This window comes from Mandrillus leucophaeus, unplaced genomic scaffold (assembly GCF_000951045.1).
Source record: "Mandrillus leucophaeus isolate KB7577 unplaced genomic scaffold, Mleu.le_1.0 Scaffold432, whole genome shotgun sequence".
NCBI lineage: Eukaryota > Metazoa > Chordata > Mammalia > Primates > Cercopithecidae > Mandrillus > Mandrillus leucophaeus.
In genome coordinates this window covers 449,366-476,035 of record NW_012104610.1, presented here as the reverse complement: position 1 = coordinate 476,035, position 26,670 = coordinate 449,366, and the positions used below count along the sequence as shown (strand labels likewise).

The following is a 26,670-nucleotide window of genomic DNA, read 5'->3' as shown; positions in this document are numbered from 1 at the left end:
AGTCCTATAGGAGGGACCTCTCAGAGACCTTTCCTCCTCCCCGCTCTTTCCCTTCCTCCCCTCCCTCCTCTACTTACCCCCTCCCCTTCCATGCCCCCATCCCTCTATCCTCCTGCCCACCCTTCGCAGACTCCGGCTTCAGTTGTTACTCCAACAGGGCCGCGTCTCCAGCCTCCGAGCCACACTGGAGACACGTGCACTGTAGAATACACCTGAGCCAGTCCCGGCGCCTCTCAAGGGTGTCCCCATCCACAGGAGCCTGACCCCACACTGTTGGCTCCTCCCTTCCAGCATCCACAACCAGCTCCACCTGGGCCTCTCGCCCTTTCCAAGCCAGTCCCAGCTTCTACTCCAGCTCCTGCCTCCTCCAAAATGCCCTCCTGGTTGTCCCCTGCACCCTTGGATCCATCAGGAGCTAGGTTTGGGGATGGATGAAGGAAAGGGAAGAGGGAAAGAACAGGAGAAGGAAGGTAAGAGTTGTCTGCATGATCAGTTCTCCGAGGGCCAAACTCACTGGGATCCCCTCAGTCCCTCGCCCAGAGTCTGGAGTCAGGAAAGGAGGGAACAGTCAGAGTGGGTAGAGGGAGGGAGGCAGGAGCTGAGTGTGGGGAGGGGGAAGATATCTGCCCTGCGAGGCAGATATCAGATCAAGCAGGGCAGAGCCGGATCAGATCTCCTCCCACTCCCTCCCACCTTCAGCTGCCTCATCTACAGGGCAGAACTGAGAGTGGCTCCCATTCCTGCCGCCCACATTCTTCTGGACGCCACAAACTTCCTCCCAAACACATCACAGCATCCCCCTCTCCATGCCATCACGGTCGTCCTGGTCACCTGGCATTCTAGCTCTCCTTGTCCTCTGGCCTGGGGCCCATGAGGCAGTTCAGGGCAGTCACAAGGAGGCAGATGCAGGCACACTCCTGAGCAGGATGGAGGAGGGGGTTCCCAGTCCCCAAAGGTGTGCAAGCAAGGACCAAGGCCCTGTCACCAGGGAGCCTGTGCCCTGAGAAGGGCCCCTGGTGAGGTGGCTACCCTCCAGCTCTGAGTTCGGTGACCCTGAATGTCTGTACACCCTCCTCAGCCTCACCCCCTCAGAGTGGGTTGGGAGCTGGACAAAGCAAGTCCAGGGGCCTCCAAGAGGCAGGCATCGTGGCTCAAGCAGGAGAGGAGGAGGACACTGTGTGTCCCGCTGGGCCAGTGTCAGAAGAGAGTTTACATCCCTCAGGAAATGATGGCCAAAGGAATAATTAGATGGGTGGATGGATGGATGGATGAATGAATGAATGAATCAATCAATCAATCAATCAATCAAGTGATTTCCCTTCTCTGGATCCCCTCCAGGGAGAGTTTGTTGTTGTTCCCTCTCCAGGCAAGTCTGACACTCCCACCTGGGGGTCCCACAGCCCCCCATCCACCACCATGGCATGCACCGTGTGCATCAATGCAGTGCCACCCTCTCCCTTCTGGCTCCCACAACAGACTGGGAGCTTTTGGAGGGCAGAGATTGTGTCCTGCCCCTCTCTGGGTCTCCAGCAGTACCCAGCCCCTCATAGGTGTTGGTAGGTATTTGCTGAGCTGTAAATGACTGGGTGAACTCCTGTGTGCCCAGGACTACTAAACTGTGAGGGCTACATGCCATCAGGGAGAAGAGGGGTGTGGAGCAAGGATCCAGGCAGGGGAGATAGCTGAGACCTCTCAAAGCCTCTTCAGTCTGGCACAGTGACAGTCTTAGAGGAGCCTGAGGAATGGGGTGCCTCCTACTGAGAGCCTTTGGCAACCTCTCCCAGGTACCTCCGCAGGCCAGCAGGCCCTTTGTGCTTCAGGATCATCTCCACATGTGACCGGGTCAGGGCAGCAGGTCAGGAGGGAGAGGTCTTCCCCAAGAGGAGCACTGTCACTATCACCTTCTTTTATGAGTGAGGTCACCTCCTCCAGGAAGCCTTCCTGTGTGGTCACTTGTCCTCCTCCCAGGCCTTCTGAGAATTCCCACAGGACCAGGGTCTACAGGGCCCTAGACCTCATGGAGTCCAATCCCAGCTTGATGGGGTAGACTAAGGCCAGAGGAGGCAGGGAAGGACTCACCCAGGCTCTCACCTGGAGCCAGAAGACCCATGCTTCAGCCCAGCCCTTTGGGCCACACTAGGACACCTTGTCCCAGAGTCCTGCTTGTCTTTGGGGCCCCTCTAATACCTGCCTTAGCCAGAGGATGGGCTGAGCCCTCTCGGATGTCAGGTGGGGCTGAGCGTCTGCTTCCAGGCCAGAGACTGGGTCTCTTGTTTCCTCGCTGTGCCCATTGTGTGTGGGAGGTAAATGCTGAAGGAGGCGGCCTGGCATAGGGTTAGTGTGGGCCTGCAGAGGGCGGGGAGGAAGGGCTGGCCTGGGGTGGGCTGGTGGGGGTGGACGGGGGGCAAGCCCAGCCATGCTGGTCTCTGTAGGGACAAGACAGAGAGCAGGGCACAGCAGCTGGCTGCCCAGTGATGCCTGCCCTGGGACTCTCCTTGACTGTCCCAGTGCATTTTCTCCCTGTCTCTCAGCCTCCCTGGGTGCTTGGCCGCTTCTCTCTGTGCCTGGTCACCTCTCTGTATCTGTGCTCTGCGGCACGTGTGTGTCCCACAGCCTCCCGCTGCTTTGTCCTATGACTGTATTTGGCTCTCTCATCAGAGCTTGGCCCATCCCAGCTGTTCCCCAAACCCCAGGGGGAGGGGGAAAGTGGAAGTATGAGAAAGAGAGCCGGACGGGTCAGAACAAGGACTAATTCAGAAGCAGAGGGACAGACATAAGAGCTGGAAGGGAACCCCAGGGACAGGTGGGGGCTGGAGAGGCAGGGCTGGCTAGGGAAGCCCCTGAGGAGAAGCCCCTGAAGACCAAGGCAGAGTTGGGGGAAGAGAGGGGTCCACCCTCTTCCTCTGCACTGACTCCTGCCCCCCTTCCCTCTCCCTGCCCCTGCAGGAATGTATGAGCACTTTTATTGTTCCTAAAAATAGCCCTTCTATAAGGGCTAAGGGAGAAGCAATTTTCTGAGTGGGGTCCGTCTGGGGCACGCCTGGCCTCTGGGGTCCCAGTCACCATGCTCCCCAGGTGGTCCCTCAGCCCCTCTCTCCCAGTGCAGTGCTTTGTTAAACATAAATGTGACCCTGTCCCTCCCTTGCACAAGACTGTCATAGCTCCTGGGAACACCCCCTCTGCTCCTCCAGAGTGACAGGCTCCAAGCAAAATGCTCAGCACACAGCCTGGAGCAGGGCTCGCAGTCATCTTACCTCATCAGGGGGCTAAGGATGAGAGGCTGCTCACTCCCTCCATCCAGGCTCTTCCTGTTCTGGCCTCAGGCCTCTTTGCAGTGCCCCAGCCTGATTCCCTGCACCCCTCCAGCCTCCCCACTCCAAGCCTTTGCTCCTCCATTTCCTGCACCGTGGTGTCTTCTCTTCTCTCCTGTTCTTCCTGTTCTGGCCCTCCAGAAGCCCCCAGCCCTCTCCCCTGGTCTTGTCCTCCACCTATCACTGGGACTCTCATCCCTCTCCCGTCCTCCTCACAGAGCAAGCAACAGATTGAGCCACAGGGCCCTGGGCAGATGGGGCACCAAGGCACAGAGCCCTCCTCCAGTGAAGGAAAGAGTTGGTGGAGACACAGCAGGCTCTGGGGCCCCACGCAGTTCCCTGAACCCGGACCTTCTTTGCCCCCTTCATGTGCCCTCCCCAGCTTTGGCTGTCTTTTCTGGACTCCGGGCCTGAGTCTCTGTCTCTCTAATCAGTCTCCAGGGGAAAGCCCATCCAGTCTCACCTCCTCCCCGCCTCCATTTTTCAGATGAGAGTGCCAAGCCCCAGAGAGGGGAGGCGATGGGCCTATGAGCCCACGGAATGCTGGCCATGGGCCTTGGTCACTCTGCCTCATTACACAGGGTCCCGGTCAGCAGGGCCACAGGGGCTGAGGCAGGCTCTCACACAGCCCACCTCCCAATATAGCCCACCTCTCAACACGGCCCACTTTTCCACCCAGCCGGCCAGCCAGGCAGGCTGGCATCCAGAGTTGTTTTCCTTTGGAGGGCCCAGGAAGCCAGAGAACAAACATCCGGAGTCTCTGGAATCTCTCCTACTTTCCTTCCTCACATCCCGAAGATCTGGGAGCCAGCGTGAGATGCACGCAGTGCACACACACACACACAGAAGCATACACTGGGCTGGGTAAATATGTCTGCCTGGGATATTTTGTGGGACTGTTGTGAATCCATGGGTCCCTTAGACCCCCAAAGCCTTGAAAAGAGGATGATGCCCTCCCACCAGACCCTCGGACCCTCTATACAATTCAAACTAAATTTCATCTTGGAAATGAAAATTAAAATAGTTTTTGTGTGGTTTTTCTGACTGCAAAATTCTGGATACACTTGTCAAAACTGCCCTCTCCTCTTAGGTCACCAGCAAAGCAGAACTCCCACTTTGCTGGCGACCTAAGTGTGCAGCCTGCCCATTAATGGTCCATAGTGGCGAGTCCCTGCAGGCCATCACATGATCATGGCAGACTATGTTCCCTGGGTCACTGGGAGAATGTCTGTGTGAAAGTATGTAGGTCTGTGTTTCTGTGGGAATCTGTAACCCACATGGGTTGTAAGAGTGTAAACATGTGTAAGTACCCGTGTCTATGTGTGTGCACTGGCCATCTGCACGTGGGAGTGACCATGTGGGCCTGCAACTATGCATATGTGATTCGGGTCATTGGTGTCCATGTGACAGTGGTGTAGTGAGTGTGTGGCTGTCTGGGGAGCTGTGAATGCACTAGTGGGTGGTTAGTCTTGTCTCCAAATGGTGAGTGAATGTGTGGCTGAGAGTGGTGGAATCTGAGAGGGTCTAATTCTCCTCTGTGCACCCCTGTCACTTCTCCCATCGCCTCCCTCAGATGCGGGCTCATCTGCCTGCCCTGCCACACACCATATGTACTGGACAAGTCTTTGGACCTTCCTGGGATCAGTTCCTCATCCGTAAAAATGGTCCCTTCCCCCAGAGCTGCTGAGAAGATTAAACTGAGCTGTCAAACCTTGCCTAAGCTGACTCCCAACAGGGGGCTGGGGCCACCTGTGTGCACATTAGAAAGGAGGGACCCCAATTCTCTGGGCAGATGTGGGCCTGAGGGGAAAGGCTTGGTGAGGGAGAGCGGGCTCAGCTTGAGCGCCACCCCACCTCTGCTGGAGCTCCTGTGCAAGGTATAGCCTGCATGGTTAAGAGGCTTTGGCCTTGCAGGTGACCAAGAAAGGGCAGCTTCCTTTCTTCCTGCCCCACCTTCAGGTGTGCAGCCTGGAACTAGAGGGTCTCTAATTATAGGACTGGGGTAGACATATTCCAGATGAGACTCTGAGGACACTTACCCCTCCTCACTTCGCTGGGGCCCACTCCTCTCCACCTACTCCTCAGCGCTCCCTCCCCAAGGCCCAGGAGAAGGCCCTTCAGAAGCCACAAGGGGGACTGACCAGAGCTGGGATGCAGAGCTAGGCAAACTGGGGCCTCTGAGACCCCCCCAGTTTCACTCCCATTTTTGGAAAGGGAGACTGAGGCCCAGAGAGCAGCAGGGACCCTCCCAGGGATACAAGCAAACCCAGGAAGTCCAGGCTTCTGTTTCAAGGCCTCTGTAGCTGGGTTTGAGAAGACCCAAGCTTTGGACTCTGTTGGCTCCTGAAAGTAGCCCAAGAAAGCAGGTAAAGGTCCCAAAAGACAGGCACTCCGACACCTAGCCTCAGCTGTGGGTATGAACTCCTATCCACCCCCACCCTCCCGACTGGGACCAGATTCCCCACTGGTGTGATTAACCAAATTATGGGACTTTTTCTTGAGCAAATTGCATCGGCCTAATTGAATGAAGCTGCAGGAGCCTGGGCTGGAGGCTGACAGTACAGTGGTAAGGATGGCAGGGGAGAGGAGGGGGCAGGAGTGAGTGGGCGGGAGGGGGTATCGCTGACAACACCAAGCAGGGGACAGAAGTTGGGGAGAGGGAGAGAGAAGGGCTGTGGGTGTAAGAAAAGAGGACGCCTCACTCAGCGCACCCTCACTGTGCTCCTACTGGTGCTCCTGTTATTTGGGGGCCTGGGATGCAGGTGTTGAGGTTGCTGCTCCCCAAGAGGCCATAGAGCATTTACCAAGTGCCAGAGACTGCATGCATTGGAGCACTGCTTCATGTAATCCTCCCAAGAGCCCCCATTTTATACTTGAGGAAATTGAGGCTCAAGAGATAAAATGACTTGCTGAATGTCAGAGCCTAGACAGGGCTGTCTGACACCACAGGCCCTGCTCTTAATCAGCACCTACGACATCCCGCTGAAATGCCCACATCCTGCCTCCAGGAAGCCTTCCTGGTATTCAGAGAAGAGAGGAGCTCGCATCTGGGCACAGACACCATTTCTGTCCCCATTCAATGTTTCTCCTCATCTACCCTACAATGTTCATGCTCCCTCCCATGCTCAGCAACTGAGGCTGGGGCTGAGCCCACCTGAATCACATGCAGCCCTGTCACCTATAGCACAGCTTCAGTCCCTCTCACTGTCATGCAGAGTCCTGCACTATGTCACACTCATCAACCAGGACGACGCAAGGAGACATGATCCCTGTGGCCTTCACAGAGCAGGTCCCACCTACTTGGTGACACACAGTCATTTCAGTGTCCACAGTGTCCCACTGTCCCACATCACTGGTTGTCACAGGGCCACACATACAGTGATCTCTCACTGTCACCCTCACTCGGAGTCTCCTATATTTTCAGTGCTGCACCCATGTTCCCAAAGCCACCATGTCACCCTCACACAGCACCAGACACAGTTCCACACTGGCTCTGTGTCACTGTTACATCTCAGCATCATCCAGGACCTCCTAGCCTTAAAAAACAAAAATCCAGCGTTTCATCTATTTTAGAATTTGTCTAGCAGGTTTTTCAGTCTTCACCGGAAAGCTCCCCCAACCAAAAAAAAAAAGTCTACCTTTGGTGAGATGACATCACGTCTGGGATTTGCTTTAAAATATTTCAGCAAAGCAACCCATGAAATGGGAGAAAAATATTTGCAAAGCTTTTATCTGATAAAAAGGTAATATCTGCAATATATAAAGAACTACAATTCAACAATGACAAAAAAGCAAACAACCCAATGTTTTAAATGGGCAAAGGACTTGAATCAACATTTTTCCAAAGAAGATATACAAGTGGCCAACCAACACATGAAAAGATGCTCAACTTCACTAATCATTAGGGAAATGCAAATCAAAACCACAATGAAATGTCACCTCATACCCATTAGGATGGCTACCATTAAAAAAAAAAAAAAAAAAGAAAAGAACACATTTTGGCAAGGATGTGGAGAAACTGTCCGTGAGAATGTAAAAAGGTACAGAAAACAGTACAGCAGTTTCTCAAAAACCAAAAAATAGAATGGCTGTATGATCCAGCAAGCCTACTTCTAGGTATACATCTGAAAGAACTGGAAGCAGGATCTTGAAGAGATATCCGTACACTTACATTCATAGCAGCATTATTCACAATAGCCAAAATGTGAAAGTAACCCAAGTGTCTGGTGCTGGATGGATGTGATCTGTCCATACACTGGAATATTATGTGGCCATAAAAAGGAAGGAAATCCTGTCGCATGCTGCAACATGGGTAAAACTTGAGGACGTTATGCTAAGTAAACTTAAAAGCCAGTCACAGAAAGACAAATGCCACATGATTCCAATTATTTGGGGTATCTAGAGTAGTCCAAGTCATAGAGAGAGAAAGTAGAATGGTGGGTACCAGAAGCTGGAGACAGAAGAGGATGGGGGGCTGTTGTATAATAGGTGCAGAGTTTCAGTTTGAGAGGAAGAAAGAATTCTGAAGATTGGTGGCAAAACAGTGTGAATGTACCTACCACAACTGAACTGTACACTTAGAAATGGTTATGATGGTAAAGTTTAGGTTATGTACATTTTACCACAATTAAAAAAAAAAATTAAGCTTAAGCAAAGAAAAATGAAAGAACAGGTAGTGGGGAAGAGAGGAAGAAATGAGGCCAAATCCCAGCAACTGTTGAACTAGAGTGATGAGTATATGGCAGTTTTTTATATTATTCTCTCTGGTATTGTGTCTGCTTAAAATCATCCATAATAAAAAAATGTAATGTCCCTTTTCAGTGACCACGTCCTTCTCTGCAGCCCTCACAGCCCAACATCTCCAAAGGGCTCTGCGGGCTCACGTCTTCACCTCCGTGACTATCCCACACAGGCCAGTCTGACTTCTGGCTCCAGCACATCACTGAAATGGCTCCCATTAGCCTGACTCACCCACAGGGCCCAGCACAGCACAAGCTTCCAGTTCCCATCTTGCCTGTGGGCCAGCACCAACCACACACCGTCCCTCCCTCCCACTTGAGCCTCTTTGCCAGCTTGGCTTCTGACTTCACACCCCTGGTCTCCTCTGCCTCCCTAGCCCTCCTGCTCTGTCTCATTGCTGCTCCTTCTCACCTCCCTGGCCTCTAGACAATGGAATAAGGGTTTAAGGCTTGGTCCTCAGTCCCCACATCTTCTGTTGCCAAGCTCCCTTTCTCCATTATCTGAGCCAGGTCCACGACCTTAACAAACCCCCATGCCTGTCGACTCCCAGGTGTATCCCCAGCCTGGCCCTGCTGCCCACTGCACACCTTCATCTGGATGCTTCCCTTAACATGTCCAAAACAGTTCACTCAATTTCTGCCTCCTTGTCTTCCCACCCTACTAGTGCTGACCCTCCCCCTTGCTTTTGCCCATCTCAGAAACATCTCCACCATCCATTGTTTGGTTCTTCAAGCCAGAACCCTGGAAATTGTTCTCTGGTTTTCCCTCTTGCTCATCTTCTCATTTATCAGCAAGTTCTGTCATTTCTACTTTCAAATATCTCCAAAGTTGCCCCATATCTCTAACTCTTCTGCCATTCCATTAGCACAGGTACCACCATCTCCTGCCTGGGCAGCTGCAGGAGCCTCCAATTGCTCTGCCCACCTCCTATCTGCCTCCCCCTAACTTATCTCCCCTCCCCTGCCACGCACCGTGCACACTCGCACACATACATACTCTGCAGCCCGAGTATTCTTTTTCTTTTCTTAGGTGCTTCTTTTTTTTTGAGGTGGAGTTTCGCTCATCACCCAGGCTGGAGTGCAATGGCACAATCTTGGCTCACTGCCACCTCTGCCTCCCGGGTTCAAGTGAGTCTCCTGTCTCAACCTCCTGAGTAGCTGGGATTATAGGCACCTGCCACCATGCCTGGCTAATTTTTGTATTTTTAGTAGAGATGGGGTTTCACCAGGCTGGTCTTGAACTCCTGACCTCAGGTGATCCAACCGGCTCAGCCTCCCAAAGTGCTGGGATTATAGGTGTGAGCCACTGCACCCGGCCAGAGCAATCTTTTAAAATCATCCTTTGGACGGTGTTACTTTCCTGCCTGAACCCATCAGTGCCTTCCCATGACAGTGTCCAACACAGTGTTGTGTGTGCACACTGCATATTGTCACAACCATTACAGAGTATCACACATGTAATGTCAGGCCCAGGGTCACACAGCATCACATGCCCACTTCCACACACTTGCTTTCACTCTATGTCACTCCTTTGCACACTCAGCCTCACTAGATCACATGTTTGGGACACACTCAGTGTCACAATTCAGTGTCAGACACTCGAGCCACAGACTCAGGACCATACCTCCTACTGCAGCATCATTTGCTCATGTTTCTGTATTTTATTCTCATGGAGTCACACCCTCCATGTGCTCATTGTCACTTGCAGTGTCACATATGTGGTAGCAGGCAATGTGCAATGTCACACACTTGGTATCAGCATCACCCAATCAATATCACACAGTGTCACAGTGTCACACACTTGGTGGCACAGCCACTGTGTACACATCTGCTATCATAGAGTGCCTCACACCCAGTGTCACATACTCAGTGACTCACCCACACACCACACAGTACCCTGTGATCATAGTCACATACTTGACATTACATGTCATAAGCTCCATGTCATACGTGCAGAATGCCCCGTCCCACAGTGTCTCACTGTCCCTCTTGGCATCACCCTGGGTCCCACAAGCTCGGCCCCTCGTTCCCACCCCACTGGGCAGTCGCCAGGGCTGTTGCCCCGTGTCACGGCTGTTTCCTGTTGTTGTGCTCAGAGTCCTCAGCCTCTGCTTGTTCCTTCAAGGATTTCCTGTTGTCAGGGCCCCCGGCAGGCCTGGCCTGTCTGGGATACACACCCCTAAGCCCAGAGGCTGGCCAGCAGGAACCCTGGGCCCTCTGCCTCCCCAGTCTAATATTCTGGTTGGATCCATGGGACTTTCCATCCTCCCCCAGTCCACCAACCTGGATACCCCATGTGTCTACACTGGTGCTGGCTCTGCTGGGATGGACAGAGGAGATCAGCTCCGGGCCTTGACCCAGTCCCAGGGTGTCCAGGACTGTGCTTCCCAGAACAGGGCTCCAGGGCAGCCTGCACAAAGCTGTTACAATGGCTGAACAACTGGCGGACAGGACCAGCCCAATGCTGATCTACGGGGCTCCACATGAAGCTGCTGGAAGCCTGAGAAGTGGGAGATGGAGGGCAGAGGACAAGGGTTCGAGGGTTTAAAGTTGAGGAAGACTTCCCAGACAAAGCGGCTGAGAGCCAGGAAACAGGGAGGAGGAGGAGGAAAAGGCAGCCTGAGGAGGGGACACCAGGCTGGAGGCGGAACCTGGAGGAGACAGGATGGACCAGGAAGAAGAAAGGAATGTGAGAGAGGCGGAGGACATCTGTGGGGTTTGGAGAAAACAAGCTTCTCTCCCATCTGCTCCCACCTCTCCCTCAGCCAGCACTCGAACTCAGGCTCTAGGCAGGGGCCTCTGGCACACCTTTCCCTCCTAGCCCCATGGACTGCCCCTAAAAAAGGCGCTGCCAAGCCCCCTCTCCTTCTGCCCCAGCCAGTCTACAGGAAGGACATATGGAGGCCAGAGCACACGCTTCTCACACAGCCTGAGATAAATATTTCCCGGGAAACGGAACTTGTTCTCTCAGTGTTTACAGCCAAAGGCCAGGCGGGACTGTGGGGGGCAGGGCCAGCTGGAGGAACCTCAGCCCTGGGCCGCAGCATCTGGCCTGGGCACTGCCATCAACCTGCCTGCGCCTCTGAGCCAGCTCCTGCCTTTCCCTAAGTCTCAACTCCAGGTCATTGACGGGGCTGGCCCTCCCTGGGCCTAGGCCTGCCTGCAAGCCTGGCCTGGTCTCAGTGTGTGTCTTCTCTGGGTATAAGTTCCTCGTGCGTGATGCCTCCTCCTTTGGACTAGGCTTCTCTGATGGCAGGACCTGAGATGCCCATCTTTGTCTTTGCTCAGTCAGTCAGGGGTGTGGACAGTGGATGGGCAGGCAGAGAGACAGGCTGGAGTGGTAGCTGAGACCGCCTCCCCGGCCCCGGGGCCCGTGCAGCCAGACAGGTGGGCACAGACAAGTGGCAGGGCCTCAGGACCCCCATGGATGCCAGATGCTATGGCCAACTTGTTGGCATCCACTCCCTTGGGGCCATGGGGCATTGTAGAGGCCACTGGCTCCTGATGTGCAGAATCAGGAGGAGGCAGCACATCTGGCAGTTAGGAGCACTCACTCGAGAATGTTAGATAAGCTGAAAAGTGCTGCCTCCAGTGCGGCCCCTCCAGCCTCACCCCAGGGCTCCTTGCTGGTAAGCTGTTCTCCTACACTCAGAGCCTTCACCCCCTCCATTCCTGCCCACACTCTTGCACAGGCTGCTCCTTCCCCAGTGAAGCCCTGCTGCACCCACAGCAGCAATGGCAATACCCCCTCCAGCCTGGCTCCAGCCCCTGCCTAGTGCTACCCCCGCAGCTGGGCCCACATATTCACTGGCGGCCTCAGCCTCACCCTGACTCTGGCATCAAGCCTTCCTCAGCCCAGGACTCACAGGCAGAGTGTTTTGGAGCTGGGTTCTGAGCATGAGCCAGTCTCCTGCAGACCCTTCTGGGGCTGAGTCCTTGCTCCAGGCTCCTCTATCTGCTTGTTCCCAGTCCTGTTCTCGTCCTGGTTGTCCTCAGCTGCTGGCGTCAGAAGCTGACCTCACAGACCTCTCTGACTGCCTAGCTGCTCTCTGGCTTCTTCAGTCAGTGCCCTTGACCCTCTCCATCCTTCAGAGTTCCAAGGTTGCCTCCTCCAAGTCTCCAAGACCACCCAACCCAACTGTGCCCCTTCTTGGAACTACTCCAGCCCTACTCATGGTCACTCTTGTTCATTCAAGAAGTATTTATTGAGCATCTACTGTATACCAGGCCTTTACCAGGCACCACATGGGCCCAAGAGAGACAAAGAAGACTCAGCCTCAGTCTCTGTCTCCTGGGTGTTTACAATCCCATGGGGAAGGACACATTACCCATAGCACCATGTGGGGTAACAGGTTTCCCAACTGTGGGCTCAGGGAAATGGGGACTGTGAGTGCCCAGGGAAGGGAGGAGACTGGCTCGGCCTGAGGTGGAGGGACTAGTCTGAAAGAACGTCACAAAGGAGGTGACATTTCATCTGGGCCTTGAAAAGAGAGTAGGTGGAGAAAGAAAGGAAAGGTGTTCCAGACAGGTGGTCAGTGTGAGCAAAGGCAGGGAGGCAGGAGGAGCTGCTGTGTGCTGGGAGTGAACACAACAATGTGGCTGGAGCGCTGGATGTCTCAGGGCATGAGGGGACATGAGGGGACCCAGCAGACAAGGCCAGCAGTGCCCTGCCAAGGGGTGTGGTCTTTGTCCCAAGGGCAGCAATAGAGGAGCTGGTGTTGGGCGGTGCATTTCTGTACTTATTGTGGACGACAGTGCCCTCATTCACGTCTGCCTCTCCCCATGCCCCCACCCCAGCTAGGGCTCCCAAGCCCCACCTGGGCCCTGAGAGCCATCACAAAGAGGGCATTGACTCACCGTGCTCAGTTCACCAACTTGAACGGCCCCAGCCCCAGCTTTCAGAGAGGCAGTAATGACGCGGAGGCCTGGCCCTGAAGGAGGATGCCAGGCTGAGCTGGAAGAGCCCCTCCTCCAAGCCAGCTGCTGGCATAGGGGCTAGGGAACCATCCCAGGAGGGTGTGCTGAACACATGCTTGCTTGGTGGGGTTGGGTCTGGCAGCTCTGCTCTCTTGGCTGCTACCCAGCCAGTGCCAGGAGAGCATGCCATGCCCATAGAACTTCTATAAGCCTCAGCCCAGCTCTGCGGAGCACCCTGTCTCACAGGGGTACAGCCTAGTCCTGGCTCTAAGGATGGCACCCTTGAGGGAACAGGGAGGAGGCTAACTCTCCCCAAGGACCTGCCATGTGCCAGGCCTGCGCCGGGCACCCCACACATGCAAGTTTTGTAACTTCTCCCAACAGCTCTGTTTTGGTAATGTCGAATAACAGTGGTTACGTCCAATAATGATAGAGGTTTTTTTTTTTTTTTTTTTTTTTTTTTTTGAGACAGAGTCTCGCTCTGTCGCCCAGGCTGGAGTGCAGTGGCACGATCTCGGCTCACTGCAAGTTCCGCCTCCCGGGTTCATGCCATTCTCCTGCCTCAGCCTCCCGAGTAGCTGGGACCACAGGCACCCGCCACCATACCCAGCTAATTTTTTGTATTTTTAGTAGAGACAGGGTCTCACCATGTTAGCCAGGATGGTCTTGATCTCCTGACCTTGTGATCTGCTCACCTCAGCCTCCCAAAGTGCTGGGATTACAGGCATGAGCCACTGTGCCCGGCCATGATAGAGGTTCTTATCCCTGCCTGGCAGGTGAGGAGACTGACACTCAGGCTGATTAAGTGGCAGGCACAAGGCCACACACCTAGCAAGCAAGGGAGTTGGGACTTGAACCTGTGCTCATCTGACCCCGTGACTTTCCACTATATGAGGCCATCTTGGCTTCCCAGCTCCACCCTGACAATAGGGTCCCTCAGGCTCCCCAGTCCCTTTTCCCTCCAGCTGTCCCTATGGTCTGAGCAATGCCCTCAGGTCCCCACTCTCTCCAGTCTTGCCCTCTCAATGTTGGGAGCATCCCCTCAGGCAGCCCATCTCTTCCCAGCAGGGTTGAGTATAGGCCTGGGCACTCGGATGGGGTGCTGGCAGAACCCAGAAATCCAGCAGGCCCTGCCAAGAGCCCAGGCAGACACTAACTGTTTTTGGGATAGGTGTGGGGATGGGGTCAGGACAGAGCTGAGGGCTGAGGAGCTCATGGCTTCGGATCCTCGATCAAAGGGAGGAGGCAGCAGGACCCAGCTCAAGGAAAGGCAGAGAGAATACAGGGGTAGGAGTAGGTGGGGCAGACCCAGGGAAGCTTCATGGGAAGGACGAGCCCAGTGGAGCCGAACAAGGAGCAGAACTTGAACCTGCAGAGGGCAGACCTATGGCCTAGGCAGCAGGGGCTGCCAAAGAGGCAAAGCAGGGAGCCTGGAGCCACACTCCTTCCCTCGGGGCACAGCCCTGGTTGCCCAGGAGGGTCTCAGCTTCGCCAAAGGCCCCTCCTCTCATGGCTCCCTGGGTGGATGACAAATCCAGTCTTTCCTGGCGTGTGGCCGAGGCTGCTGAGACACTGCAGGCTCCCAGGAACACCATCTGTCCCAGCTCTGGGGGGAGCCCCGCCCCATGGGGAATGCCATGGCAGTAAATAAATTAATAATGGCTTTCCAGGCCCTCCCCTCCCATCTCCCTTTGCCAGCTCCCAGCAGCAGGGCCCAGTCCCACTTGGAGGCACATTCTCAGGTCTTGGCCCTGTGTCCCAGCTGGGAACCTGTGCTGAGCCCTTCCTGTGCACCAGGCCCTGTGTGGGCAACATCTTACTCAGGGGCCGGGAAAGAGTGAGCCTCGAGCCTGAGACACCTCTAGGCTCCACTCCTAGTTCTGTTCCAATTCATTCACTGCATGACCCCTCTGGGCCTCAGCTTCCCCAAATGTGAAACAGGAATAATGGCAGCCCCTACCTCATAGGGATGTTGTAAGAATTAAACAACGGGGGTGTCGAAGGCTCCTGGCACACACTGATACAAGCAGCATTTTCCTCTCCCTCTCAGCTGGGCCTGAGCAGACTCTTGCTGTTCTGGCTGTGGGTCCAGTTCACACACACACACACACACACACACACACACACACACACCCTCCTCTGTGCCAATCTTCAACATCAGCAGCCCACCTTGTTTGCTCATCAAGGCCCCTTTGAGCACTGAAGATTCCTATGAGGCACCCCTCACAGGGAAGGAAGGCATGGTTGGGGGGTGGGGATGGCACCCCTCACAGGGCAGGAAATGCGCGGGCTGAGCGCTGCACCAGTACCCATCCAAGGGTGGTAGAAGGTTCAGGAATGAAGAAAGCATAGTCCCCAGGCTCAAGGAGCTCACAGTGCAGAGAAGGCAAGGCAGACACACATACAGAGTCACGTGATGGAGAAAACAGGGTGCTCGTGGCACAGCACAGCGGGCAACAGACAGCAGAGCACCCCAGCATCTGACTGCCAGGGCAGGAGAGCTCAGAGGAGGGAGCATGAGCGAGCTTGGTCCCGTGGTCAAGGGGTAGAGAGGACTTCCCAGAGGAGAGGAGGCTAGAGCTGATCCCCGAAGGATTTAGGAAGCTGAGAGGGGAAGAGGCCAGCGGGAGTAGTTTGGGGGAGGCAGCAATGGATGAAGGGGGACAATGGCCAGGCTGGGGTTGCAGAGGGGGACATGGGGATGGGGAGTATGGAGGATTCTGGGGCAAGAGAGTGACAAGTTCAGGTCTGTGCATTAGAAAGATCCTCCTGGTGGCCACGTGGAGGATGGGGGAAACTGAAAGCAAGCAGCCAGTGAGTGGCCCAGGGGAGAGTTGAGGGGGCCTGGACCCAAGCAGGGGGCGGAATGGAGAGGAGAGGAACTCGGGAAATACTCAGGGCAGAGAATCAACAGGGAATTGTTGGGTGAGGGTGTGGAGGACAAGGGAGTAGTCTGGAGTGACTCCCAGGTGAGTTGGGAGGAGGAATCCTCATGGGAGGACTTCCAGGCTGGGAATATATGGGGTGAGGGGAGTTGGCCTTGATATGGGGGTGGTCCTAGTCTGGAGGGCTGGGCCTGGGATATGACTCCAGCCTCCCCGTCCTCCCAAGGGTGAGGGCACCACTCAGACTGATCTTCAGTCTGCGCCCCACCCCCTCAAGCCCACCCACTTCTCCCTCCACTGAGCTCTCACCTCTAGTCGGTCGTCTCTATTCCCTGGGGGTCCTGGCTCCTTTGCAAGGGGGTCCAGGCTGGCTGCAGAGACAAGAAGGTCAGGGGCTGAGGCCGGCCAGGCCTTCTCCCCTTCTCCCTAGCCTGCCCTCCCATTAGCCCCCAGCAGGCCCATGGATGGCCCCCTCCTCCAGGAAGCCTTGCCCGCTTGCACCTTGCTCTCTCCCCAGACTCCCTCCTTATTCTCTGCTTCCTATAGGCACCTGTGGCTCTGCCATATTCTCTGTTCCTTGACTCTGAGGACAGAGCCATATTCCTTCTTTCCACCTAGGGCTCCTAAGGAGTGGAAATGACCACCTCTTTACTCTTTCTGAGGCCTCCTCCACTTCTGCTTCTCTCCAGGGAGCTCCACTAGCCCTCTCTAAGCCTCAGTTTCCCTATCTGTAAAACGGGATCCATAATGTCCACCTCACATAGTCACTGGGCCTCCACAGTGAGTTGGGCCTTTACTCACAGACAACCAAGGGGCTTCCAGCCCAGGTGTTGTGAGTCTCAAATGAATGTGAGCGCATGTGGGAGCCCCCGCCCCAGCCTGGCACCCAGTCATCTGGACTGGGATCAGATCCCCCAGCCTGTATCCCACCGGCACCACTTCCACAGCTCCTGGAATGCTGGCGGTGGAGACATTGCCACAGCAGCCTGGAGACACAACAGGGACCTGCTCACTCGTTCTCCAGAAGCCCACCATCCCGCGGCATTCCAAACCCCCAGCCTCTCTGAGGGGCACTGCCTAGGGCCTGGCTGCCAGGCTGCTGCCCCTCTCCACCCCCACCCAACAAGCCTACCCAGGCATCGGACAGGCGGCGGGATATTCTGAGCCTGGCTTCGTTCCCGTCAGCTGCTGGCCGCCATGCCAGCCTGGCGCGGGTGCAGGGGCTGATTTGATTTGGCAGCTTCAGCATCGTGTGGTGGGGACTGGGAGGGGGAGGGGGATGAGACACCCATCCCTGCTAGTCCCTGCTAGGAAATAAACAGCCTGAGGCGCTCCTTCTGTGAGCTGGGGGGAGGGCACATTCTGGCATGGAGGAGGTTCTGGGTTCCCTGCTGGTGTCCCCCTCTTCTCGCCTGGGCACTGGATACCTGCCCACGACTGCTGGAATCTCTGGCTCTCCTTGGGTTGACCGTAGGGGTGACAGGAGCTGCACCTGGTGTGCGGAGGCTTGTGGTGTGGCCAAGGCAGGGTGTCTGGTTGTCCCACATGTCCCTTTTTCCTGCAGGGTCTTCCCTCTTAGCTGTGCCTGCAGCTGGGCCTGAGTGTCACCTCGGGAGACTTGGTCTGTGTGTGGTGTGATGGTCTAGGTGTGGCCATCTCCCGCAGTGACTGTGGTGTGTGGCTGGGCCTCTATGAGGTGCTGACTGCAGCCCAGGGTGTGGTGAGGTCACCCATGTGCCTGACTCTCCTGTAGGGCCTGGTATGTATTGGCCCTGGCCTGTTCCTTCCCTCTGTGCAATGACCCCACTCACCCAGCTGTGTCCGGCAGAGGAAAAGAGGAAATGACGAGGGTTGAGATAAGTGCCTGACCCCAGGGCCGTCCCTTTTATCCACAAAGCCTGAGTCTTCTTTTCCACCCACAGCCAGATGGGCCACCTGCTGAGCAGCCAGGGACAGCCCCTCCCCTCCCCTGACAGGAGGGAGTGCCAGTTTCATGGCAGAATCCAGCTCCCCCCTCAGGCCTCCCATCACTCCCAGGACAGGTTCCTGCCCCCCAGCAGAGGCACTGCCCCGAGGTGGAGGCAGGCTGCTGGCTCCTGTCCCTCCCCAACCCCACCCAACTTCTGGTTCCCCGTCCAGCCAATTTCAAGTGTGGAGAAAGTGGCTAGGATAAGGGGAGTCTCAGCTAGGTATTCCCAGCTCCCCATAATCCCACCCAGCCTGTGTTTACCACTCTCCTATCTCTTGTACACAGGCCCCCCAGGCCAGAGAAGTTCAGCTCACCCCTCCTGGACACTGGAATCTGCACCAACCCGCCAATAACCTACCAGTGCCCTGGAGGCCTGGACTCCCTAGCCGCCAGTTAGAGAACTGCTGCTGGAGAACCAGGGCTTCTGATTCCCAGACCTCCGCACTGTGGGGCCAGACCAGGACCCTAGTCCTAAGGGGCCAACAGGCCAGGGCTGTGTCCAAGCCACCAGCCAGGGAGGTCAGGGGAGGGTAGAGTCTGCTTTAGGGAAGAGTTAGCCTCTCATCTGTCACCTCCTCCTCATTGTCCCATGTCCTGTGGGGACCTCAGGGCTCTCCCCACCCAGCAACAGGAAGCTGAAGCCCTCCTGGAGACACTGAAGGAGTGGCCCCAGGACTGAAGGGGGGACTCAGCCTTGCCCTTTGAGTCACAGGAGGAACATAGGCTCACAGAGTGCAGTTGTCACAAAGGGGCTAGTTGGATGAAGACAGTCTTCAGGGGTCCTAAGGGGCTTCCTAGAGGAGGTGTGTGAGGCCTGAGAGGAAGAGGAGGATACTGGGTTCCAGGGTGGCCTCCTGATGGTCTGACCAGTTTTCAGCTGGGATTTATAGACCCTGTGATATGCTTGCACATGTCTGTGGGTCTGTGTCTGGGCGCATGGGTGTGCATCCCAGTCATGGAGGCCTGAGCTCTAGTCTGTGTCCCAAGGAAAGTGTCTGCCAGAGGCAGGAATCAGCAGACAGCAGGGATAGTGAAGGAGAGAGGAGCTGGGCAAAGAAGGGGAAGGGAGGGCAGCTCAGGGCTGTGAAGAAGGGCTGAGGAGAGAAGCCCCCACCACGTTTCTGTAGGTGCCTGTGTGCTTAGCGCTGATCGTCACAGTCAGTCCTCAAACCGTGGACGCCTGATGCCAAGGGCAGGGTGCATCCATGGCCCAGCGCAGAAGGGAGCATGGCACTGGGCTGTGCCCCAGCCTACTGTGCAGCTTTGGACAGGACCTTCCCTTCTCTGAGCTGGCCTCCTCATCGGAAGAATAAAAGGGTTGGACTTGGTGATCCCCCAGGGCCCTTCCAAATCTAACTTTCACTGGAGAGAGGCTTAAACCCAGAGAGAGCCACAGACGGAGACCTCACAGGGATGGGGAGGGCCCAAGGGCAAGTGCAGATGAGACCAGGGAAGGAGCAGCAGGAGGAAGCGGGTGGTCACGACAGGAGGGTCCAGGGAGGCACATTTCGGGCCTGCAGCTGGGGAGGGGCTCCCTGCCAGGGACAATGGAGCCTTGTGGAGGAATGGGGGCAGCTGCCACCACCACACCTGCTTCTGGCCTGTGGGAGGAGGAAGACAGAGGGGTGATGGACAGAGGCACTGCTCCCTAACCTGAGTCCCGCCTCCACTCCTGCCCCTCAGGTGTCCCAGGGGAAGTGGGGGAGGTTGTGGGCAACAACGAACACCCAGGACTGGGAATCAGGAAGCCTGATTTCAGGCCCCGTTGTGCTGTGTGACCAGGGCCAGCTTTGGTCTGTGAACCTACCAGGCAGGGGAAGCCCTTGGACCTGTGCAGTGGTACTGGGCTTCTAAGGATCTATCGAGGTGGGCACTCTGGAAGGAAACCCTCCCCTGCAGCCTGGACCCCTCCCCAACTCTGGCCTGGGTGCTGAGGCATAGAAAGGACCCAGGAGGCAGTGAGACACTGGACAACTGGGCTGGCCTTCTGCGAGGCTGGACTGTGGCCTCACACACAGGGGAGGACCTGTCAGCACTTCCGGTGCCTGACCTGGGACTCCCTTCCTTGACCCCTTCTCACTGCCACCCTTGGGGCAAGAACAGGGTCTTCCCTCCTCAGCCTATACTGAGAGGGTGCTGACAGGACCCCACTGGCTGTCCTGGCCTCTGCCCTTGTTTGAGCCCTATGGACGCGGGGCCCTCGCAGGCAGGGTTTCATGCATTTCCATGTCTGTGTCCAGGAAGTATTCATGTCCTGTTTTCCCCCCACAGGCTGTCAGGGAAGGGGCAGGAGTAAGCAGGCCTCTCCTTCCTCCACTGCTGCCATTTCTGCCCAGAAACTTTGGAAAGGGTAGCAACCCCTCTCTCCGCCCAGTCTGAAATGGTTAAGGAATAGAGGCCAGTGTTGAAGGAAATTAGCCCCTTAGTCTGCAAGCTTTGAGAGTGGCAGGTCTCTCGAATGTACACACACCAGTTCTGTTGTAACAGGAGAAACAGCCTGTGTGATCCAGGTTGTAAAGGTCTCTATTCTCCTCTAAGGCCAGCCCAGCTTCTCCTGTCCTCCCTCACTGGGAGTGGAGGGAGCGCCCACCATTCTGAGCTATCTGTCTCCATTGCTTCTTGTTATGTTTTTAATAACTGAACATTGACATTAACAAGGCAGGTGGTTGCAGCTCTTCCCAGCAGCCCCATTTAGAACCATTGAATCATCAAACCATCAAATCCTAGAATCCTAGATTCACAGAATGTCCGTATCTCTAGCTCCTAGAGCCTCAGCATCTTAAAGTCTCAGAATGTCGGAATCACACAACCACGCATCCACACAGCCCTGGCTGGGAGCTGAGAGTCAAGGAATGCTAGAATTGTCCCAGTTAGAACCCCACAGACTGACAATTCCAGATTCTCAAAATCCTACACTTCTAGAGCTAGAGCTCATATATCGCTGGGAGATATTGACCCCCAACTTCCTCCTTTTACAATTGAGAAAATGCAGCCCAGAAAAATGGTCTCATGCAAGAATACTGGAGAGTGGGGGCCAAGGAATGCCCAGCTCAGAGACTGCAAGATTGGACTTCAACATTATGATGTTTCAGGAAATGGCACAGCTTTTCTATTCTGAAATACCAGTATTGATGTTGGGGCGATACCGCTCTTCAGCTCTGCCTGTCTCCCTTTGCTCTTACTCCCGGCCCTCTCCATTCTTCTGGCCACCCTACCTTCCCGCTCCCGCTCCATACCACGAGCTCTCGGCCCCTCTTACCCTGAGCTCCTGCAACTCCCATGCCCTTCCTGTCTCCCAGTGGTGCCCCCAGTAGAGGCAACCATGGATGGGAGGCATGCAAGGCCAACTTCCTTAGGGTGGGGGACAGGAAAGGCAGAATGCCTGCCCCCTGAAGCCACCAGCCAGAGTACAGGCTCTGCAGAGGAGGGGCCCTGCCGGCTCCTCTCAAGGGAGCTGAACAGGAAGGTCCTGAAGCCACAGGGGGTAGCCACATCAGAGGCAGCAGCTTCAAGGGAGCCTGATCCAAAGTTTTGGGAAGCAGCTGAGGCTTACAATTTACATTAGAACAATCACGTATGTTTAGCATTTTCATAAATTTACATTTTTACTCATTTTGGAATGTACTCAGACATTTTTGGATTTGAATTTTATTAAGTATTATATTTCACAGATTGTTTCGATTATTGAATTCTGAACACTCTGCCCAGGGCAGATCCCGAGTTCCCCATGTTACAGGTGACGCTATAGCAGCCCTGAGTGGGCTTCAGGTCTCCCTTTAACCTCAAAGCTCATGACCTCCTCCGAGGCTTTTCCAAGACCTTTTGGTCTTTAAAGAGCCCTGACACAGGCCCAGGCATCTGCCACTAACCCCTGTCTTCCCTCCTATACCTCTCAGAGACTGCACAAAACCCACCCAGATACCTGGGTGAGGCAGCATTCTCCTCCCTTGACCTTCATGTCTACAGCTGGCTGGCTCCCTCCACCAGCCCTGGCCACTCCATTCCCTCCCCTGCATTCTTTAGCCATTTCCCTGTCCAGGCCTCATCACCCCCTTTACCTGGGCCACACCAGCCTCCCCCTCAGTCTCCACACCATGGTCCAGGAAGCTCCCGAGCATGCAGATCTGATCTGTCATATCTCTTCCCTCAACTCTTCCCAAGGGTCAATTTCCCTCCAGAACAAGTCCGCAGTCCTTAACATGGCTTACAAGTCCTGCACCATCTTGCTGGGCCAGCTTCACCGCTCCCATACCCTGGACCCAGATGCCTGGCACCCAGGGGCCTGCTCCATGGAGTGGTGCTGCCACAGGCTCTCCTCCCTGTCTGCCACCAACAAACCTTCACAACAACCATTCTCTCCCCTCTGTCCAGAACTTTCTCCTGGCTTGACCCTTAGCTCTCAGTCTAGATTTGTTTCCTCCTGGAAGCTCCCCAGCGTGCCCTTCCCTCCCACTCTAGGTTGAAATAGGGGTCCCTGCTTTATATTACCACGGCCCCTGAGTTTATCTCCTTCGTTGCCCTCTCCACACACTCTACCAACATCACTCCCTGCTTCCCCACCTCCCCGCCCCCAGCCCTATACCCAGGTCTGTGCCACCTGCCATGGGGCTGATGCAACATTGCTCAGGCTTGGGGGAATGTGTGGGGATTTTAAGGCCTGCATCCTGCTCATCTCTTCCCACCCTCTCTGCTGGGCACATAGCAGGTGTTCACCAATGTCCACCTAGGAAGTCCTGGAAGTACACATGTGTAACTCAGACAGGAAGGGCAGGGTGCTCAAAGGAGGTAAGAATCCCTGGGCTGGGTGAAACTGGAGACTTCCTGGAGGTGGCATCTGGGAGGACCCACCATATGTCAGTCCTAAGGCAGCAGTTAGGGACAGGCTTCAGGAAGTTCCCAGGCCAGCCCTAAGACCATCAGAGCAAATCATCAGTGGAGGACTAGAGTCTGCAATGAGGGAGACTCAGTGCCTCGGGCCCAAGATAGTGGCCACTGGAGGAGCTGGCTGTGCATTCAGAGAAGCCTTCCTGGACGAAGAGCTACTTCTGGCTGGCATGGGAAAAGGAAGAAGGTAGAGATGAGTCAGGTTGAAGAAAGTGGTGAGGGACAGGGATATGGAAAAGAAAGCTCTGTATCTTCTTATCATTTACCCTTAGGGTGTCATCATTTACCCTTAGGATGTCAAGATCAGGAAGGTGAGGGGATGGGCAGAAGGAGCAAAGAAGACTCAGGCAGAACGAAGATAACATCAGCACTGACGCCATGGTCAGGGCGGGTATGGATAGCTGGGGCTGGCAGGGAGCAGGTCCCCAGCTGTGACTGGGAAACATTTCCTGTCTCCTTGCCAGGGGGGTCATTAATAATCGTTTACCCGCCGCAGGCAGCACGGAGGCCAGCCAGAGAGCAGCATGGTGCTGGGGCAGAGCCCAACCTGGCAGCAAGAAGTGCTGTCCTCTGACACCAGCCCTGCCACCCTGCTGTGAGACCTGCACCAGTCACCTGACCCCTCTTGGTCTCTGGAGCTACTGGTAAAAGAAGTGCCTGATGAGATGCTGCCTTGAGTCCCCTCTTCCACTGGACCCCAGTTTCCCTAGACGGAGCTGGGCTGCCAACCCTACAGGGCAGTTCCGGTCATCTGATGATAAGTGTGAGCATCTGGACTCTGCCAGACCCAGCTCAGGACACACATGGTGGGTAGAGGAGAGACTCAGGCCCAGCCTCTGCAGAGCTCACATTCTGGTAGGAGCTAGACCCCAGCACCAGAGGGTGTACATGCGGAGCCCCACAGAACCAGGCGCCCCAGACTGGGGAAACACAGAAGGGTGAGCGACTGGCAGCATGTCTGGACACAGAAGGTAAGAGCTCCATGAGGCCAGTTTGGTCACCACCATGACCCCGGCACTTAAAACTGTGCCTGTCTGGTACACAGCAGGTGTTCCATAAAGACTTTTAGACAATCGCATGAGTTAATCTGCTAAATGAGACATTTGTGAAAGGACCTTGGTATTTGGAAAGAACTGCATAAAAGATGATGAAGATGACAGTGTCAATGATGATGAAGATAATTCCAGCCAGAGGCAATGGGATAAAAAAGGTACCATGAAAGCTTGAGAAGGCTGGAGGCCCAGGGATGGCTACCCAAAGCCAGACAGTGTTGCCTGGGGAATGGTCAGCAAGATCCCTTTTGCCAGTCAGGCTACAACCTTCCTTAGCCCCAGGCTGCATTTCTCTGCCCACTCCAACACCCCCTTCAAGGTCCAGCTCAAGCCTATTCATTTCAGAGAACCTTCTGGAGTGTGACACTGTGGCATCGACCCCAGGCCCTTCCCTGACTGACTCAGACTTCTCTGAGCCTTCCAATCTCAAGGAATCTTGGATGTTTCTTCTCTCAAGCACTTGCTGGGAGGTGGCCCAGTAGGGTTTTCCCACAGCTCTCTCTGGAAGGTATGACCTCGATCCCCCTACAGACTGCATCCCCTACAGACTGCGTCAGACTAGAGGGTCCCCAAAGGTGTGACCAGCTCTCTCCTTTCAGATAAGTGTCTCTGTGAGGACGGGGACTATTTCTCCTCCATCTGACCTGGAGTGAACACAAATAGAGCTAAATCGAGGTCTTCCTGGTTGTCTCCAGGGGCTGCAGCCACACAGAGAAGGGGCGAGGGGAGGTGAACCTGGAGAAGCGGGTGCTTGGCTGCTCAGCTGCTCAGCCCGCTGACATAAGCCAGGAAGGGCGCTGGGCCACCATGGACTAAGACTGCAGAGCTGGCAAACTCCAAGCCCAGCCCAAGCTGTTCTTATACCAAGAGGCGCCACCAAAGACACCACCCAGGCCTCACCGCCTGCGCCGTATGCCTCCCTTCTGCGGAGGACGAAGAGGTGTAGTAAACACAGTGACCTTGCTGCCTCGTGCATCCTCTCCACACCCTCCTCCAAACCGGGGCCCCAAACACCAGTTAAACTAAGAGGAAAAGAACAAAGGTTCCCAGACCGCGGCATCGCCTGCCGCCCGCCTGTCCAGCGCCTGCTCCACCGGAAACCCAAAACAAAGGACTTGGTCAAGGCAAGGAGGATGAAGGGCAAAGGGTAGGGGCAGTTGGGGTTGGGGAGGCATGGAGAACATTCCAGGGCATCTCTAGGGACCTGATCAGGAGGGGAGCAAGGACAGGATGGCAGCCAAGCCCTCCTGCACACATGCGTCACTACACAGACATTTATGGGGACACCCGCTATATTCCACACGCCTCAAATGTTATAGACCTCATTCTTCACACACACCTCATGCACACACTCCCACCACAGCACATTCTACAGTCCTCAACACCCCCAACACACACACCGCCAGCTCACTGTCCATCCCCCACTCACTCCTCACCACACACACACAACTCACGGGGAGAAAAGATCACATAATCCACACGTCACACCAAAAAGTCACACAGCTCACACACCCTCACTTCACACCACACTCACACCGTCTCCCACCACGCACCTCACACACCTCTCACCTCCCCAACCACAGGCATATGCATCCAATTAAATTCAACACGCACGCCACCTAGACACAGAGACACATGCAGACACAGCCTGCATAGATAATGTGCACACCTAATGTCACACGTTTGTGGGCACACACAGCCCCTTAGCATAGACAGCCCTGCTGGCCCACTGCCTCCTCCCACCCCACCCCACTCCCATATGCATACGTACATGCATGCACACACACACACTCACACACTTGTCAACTGGCTCCTCACCTCAGACCCCTCAGCCCTGCCTGCAACCCTTTCCTGTCCAGAATCGCAGGAGCAGCCACCACACAGACACATGACACTCAAACACCAGCACTCAGGTCCTAATAGATATATTCCCCAAGCAATCCCAAGATGTGCCATAGTGACTCTAAGCCAGCCACCTAGGCTGCAAACACACTGGCACACACAGCACCCCCCTGCTCCAACTCCTCTCTGACAAGAGACCCAATGGAAACCATCAGGCCCCTGCAGTGGCCCTTCCTGGCCACACACAACAGCCAGTAACATACACAACTACATATAGAGCCCTGTATGCAAGCTGCCCCTACAACAACTCCACTGTACAATGACAGACATACAGCCACATACACACAAGTTCTCTACACACACAACAGCCACACACCCAGTTACCACTCCACAGCCACAACACTGCCTCCCCAGCCACACATAGCACACAATGCCATAGACCCACAATTCCCACACTTTCCATAATCTCCCCACAAATAATCCCACTCTTGATGACACATTCATACACGGTACAACACATAAGATTACACACAAGACACACACAACACATGCAACCCAGCCCGTGCTGCACACACAGAGGAACACTCACACAAACACATACACTCTAGACCCACCCAGCCTGGACACATCCCACCGCAGGTGACTGACACCAGATTGCAGTCTACTCTTCCCTATCTCAAGCCCTAGCCGCCCCCATCAAGACCAAGGCAGCTGGGATGAGGGGCTTTATAAGTTAAAAAAGCCAGTGCCCACCGCATCATCCCCCCACCACCTCAGACCCCTGGGCACCGCCTGAGGGCAGCACACTCCACGTTCAGGCCCTTCCACGTGAGCCCACACCATGCCATGCCTGAGAACATGGGATGCAAGGGGGTCCCAGGGACACTAGCTCTGCTCTCTGAGCCTGCCCCTCCTCACCGCAAAGCAGAGGTAGATACAAGAGGAAGGGATGGCTGCAGAAAGAAACCCCAAAACAAAGATAGAGACCTAGAGAAACGGGAGAGAGACCAAGATAGACTAAGAGAGGTGGGCACATGGGGCAATAGACCAAATTAGAGAGCCCGGAAACAC

General features: G+C 55.3%; 1 protein-coding gene across 2 annotated transcripts in view; it reads right to left on the bottom strand.

The window, feature by feature from the left end:
- The window catches only part of PDE2A (phosphodiesterase 2A, cGMP-stimulated), a 103,904-nt gene that overhangs the window by 40,292 nt on the left and 36,942 nt on the right, over positions 1-26,670 (bottom strand). Inside the window, exons 1-2 of one of the 2 annotated variants that reach the window (XM_011993657.1) lie at positions 21,081-21,224; positions 16,162-16,223 (exon numbers count right to left, since the gene is read on the bottom strand). The exons of the other annotated variant lie outside the window; for it this stretch is intronic. Coding sequence (XP_011849047.1) covers positions 16,162-16,223; positions 21,081-21,102 — 84 coding nt within the window. The 5' untranslated portion in view covers positions 21,103-21,224. Of the gene's footprint in view, positions 1-16,161; positions 16,224-21,080; positions 21,225-26,670 lie in introns of those variants that run through there. 2 annotated transcript variants of the gene reach the window in all.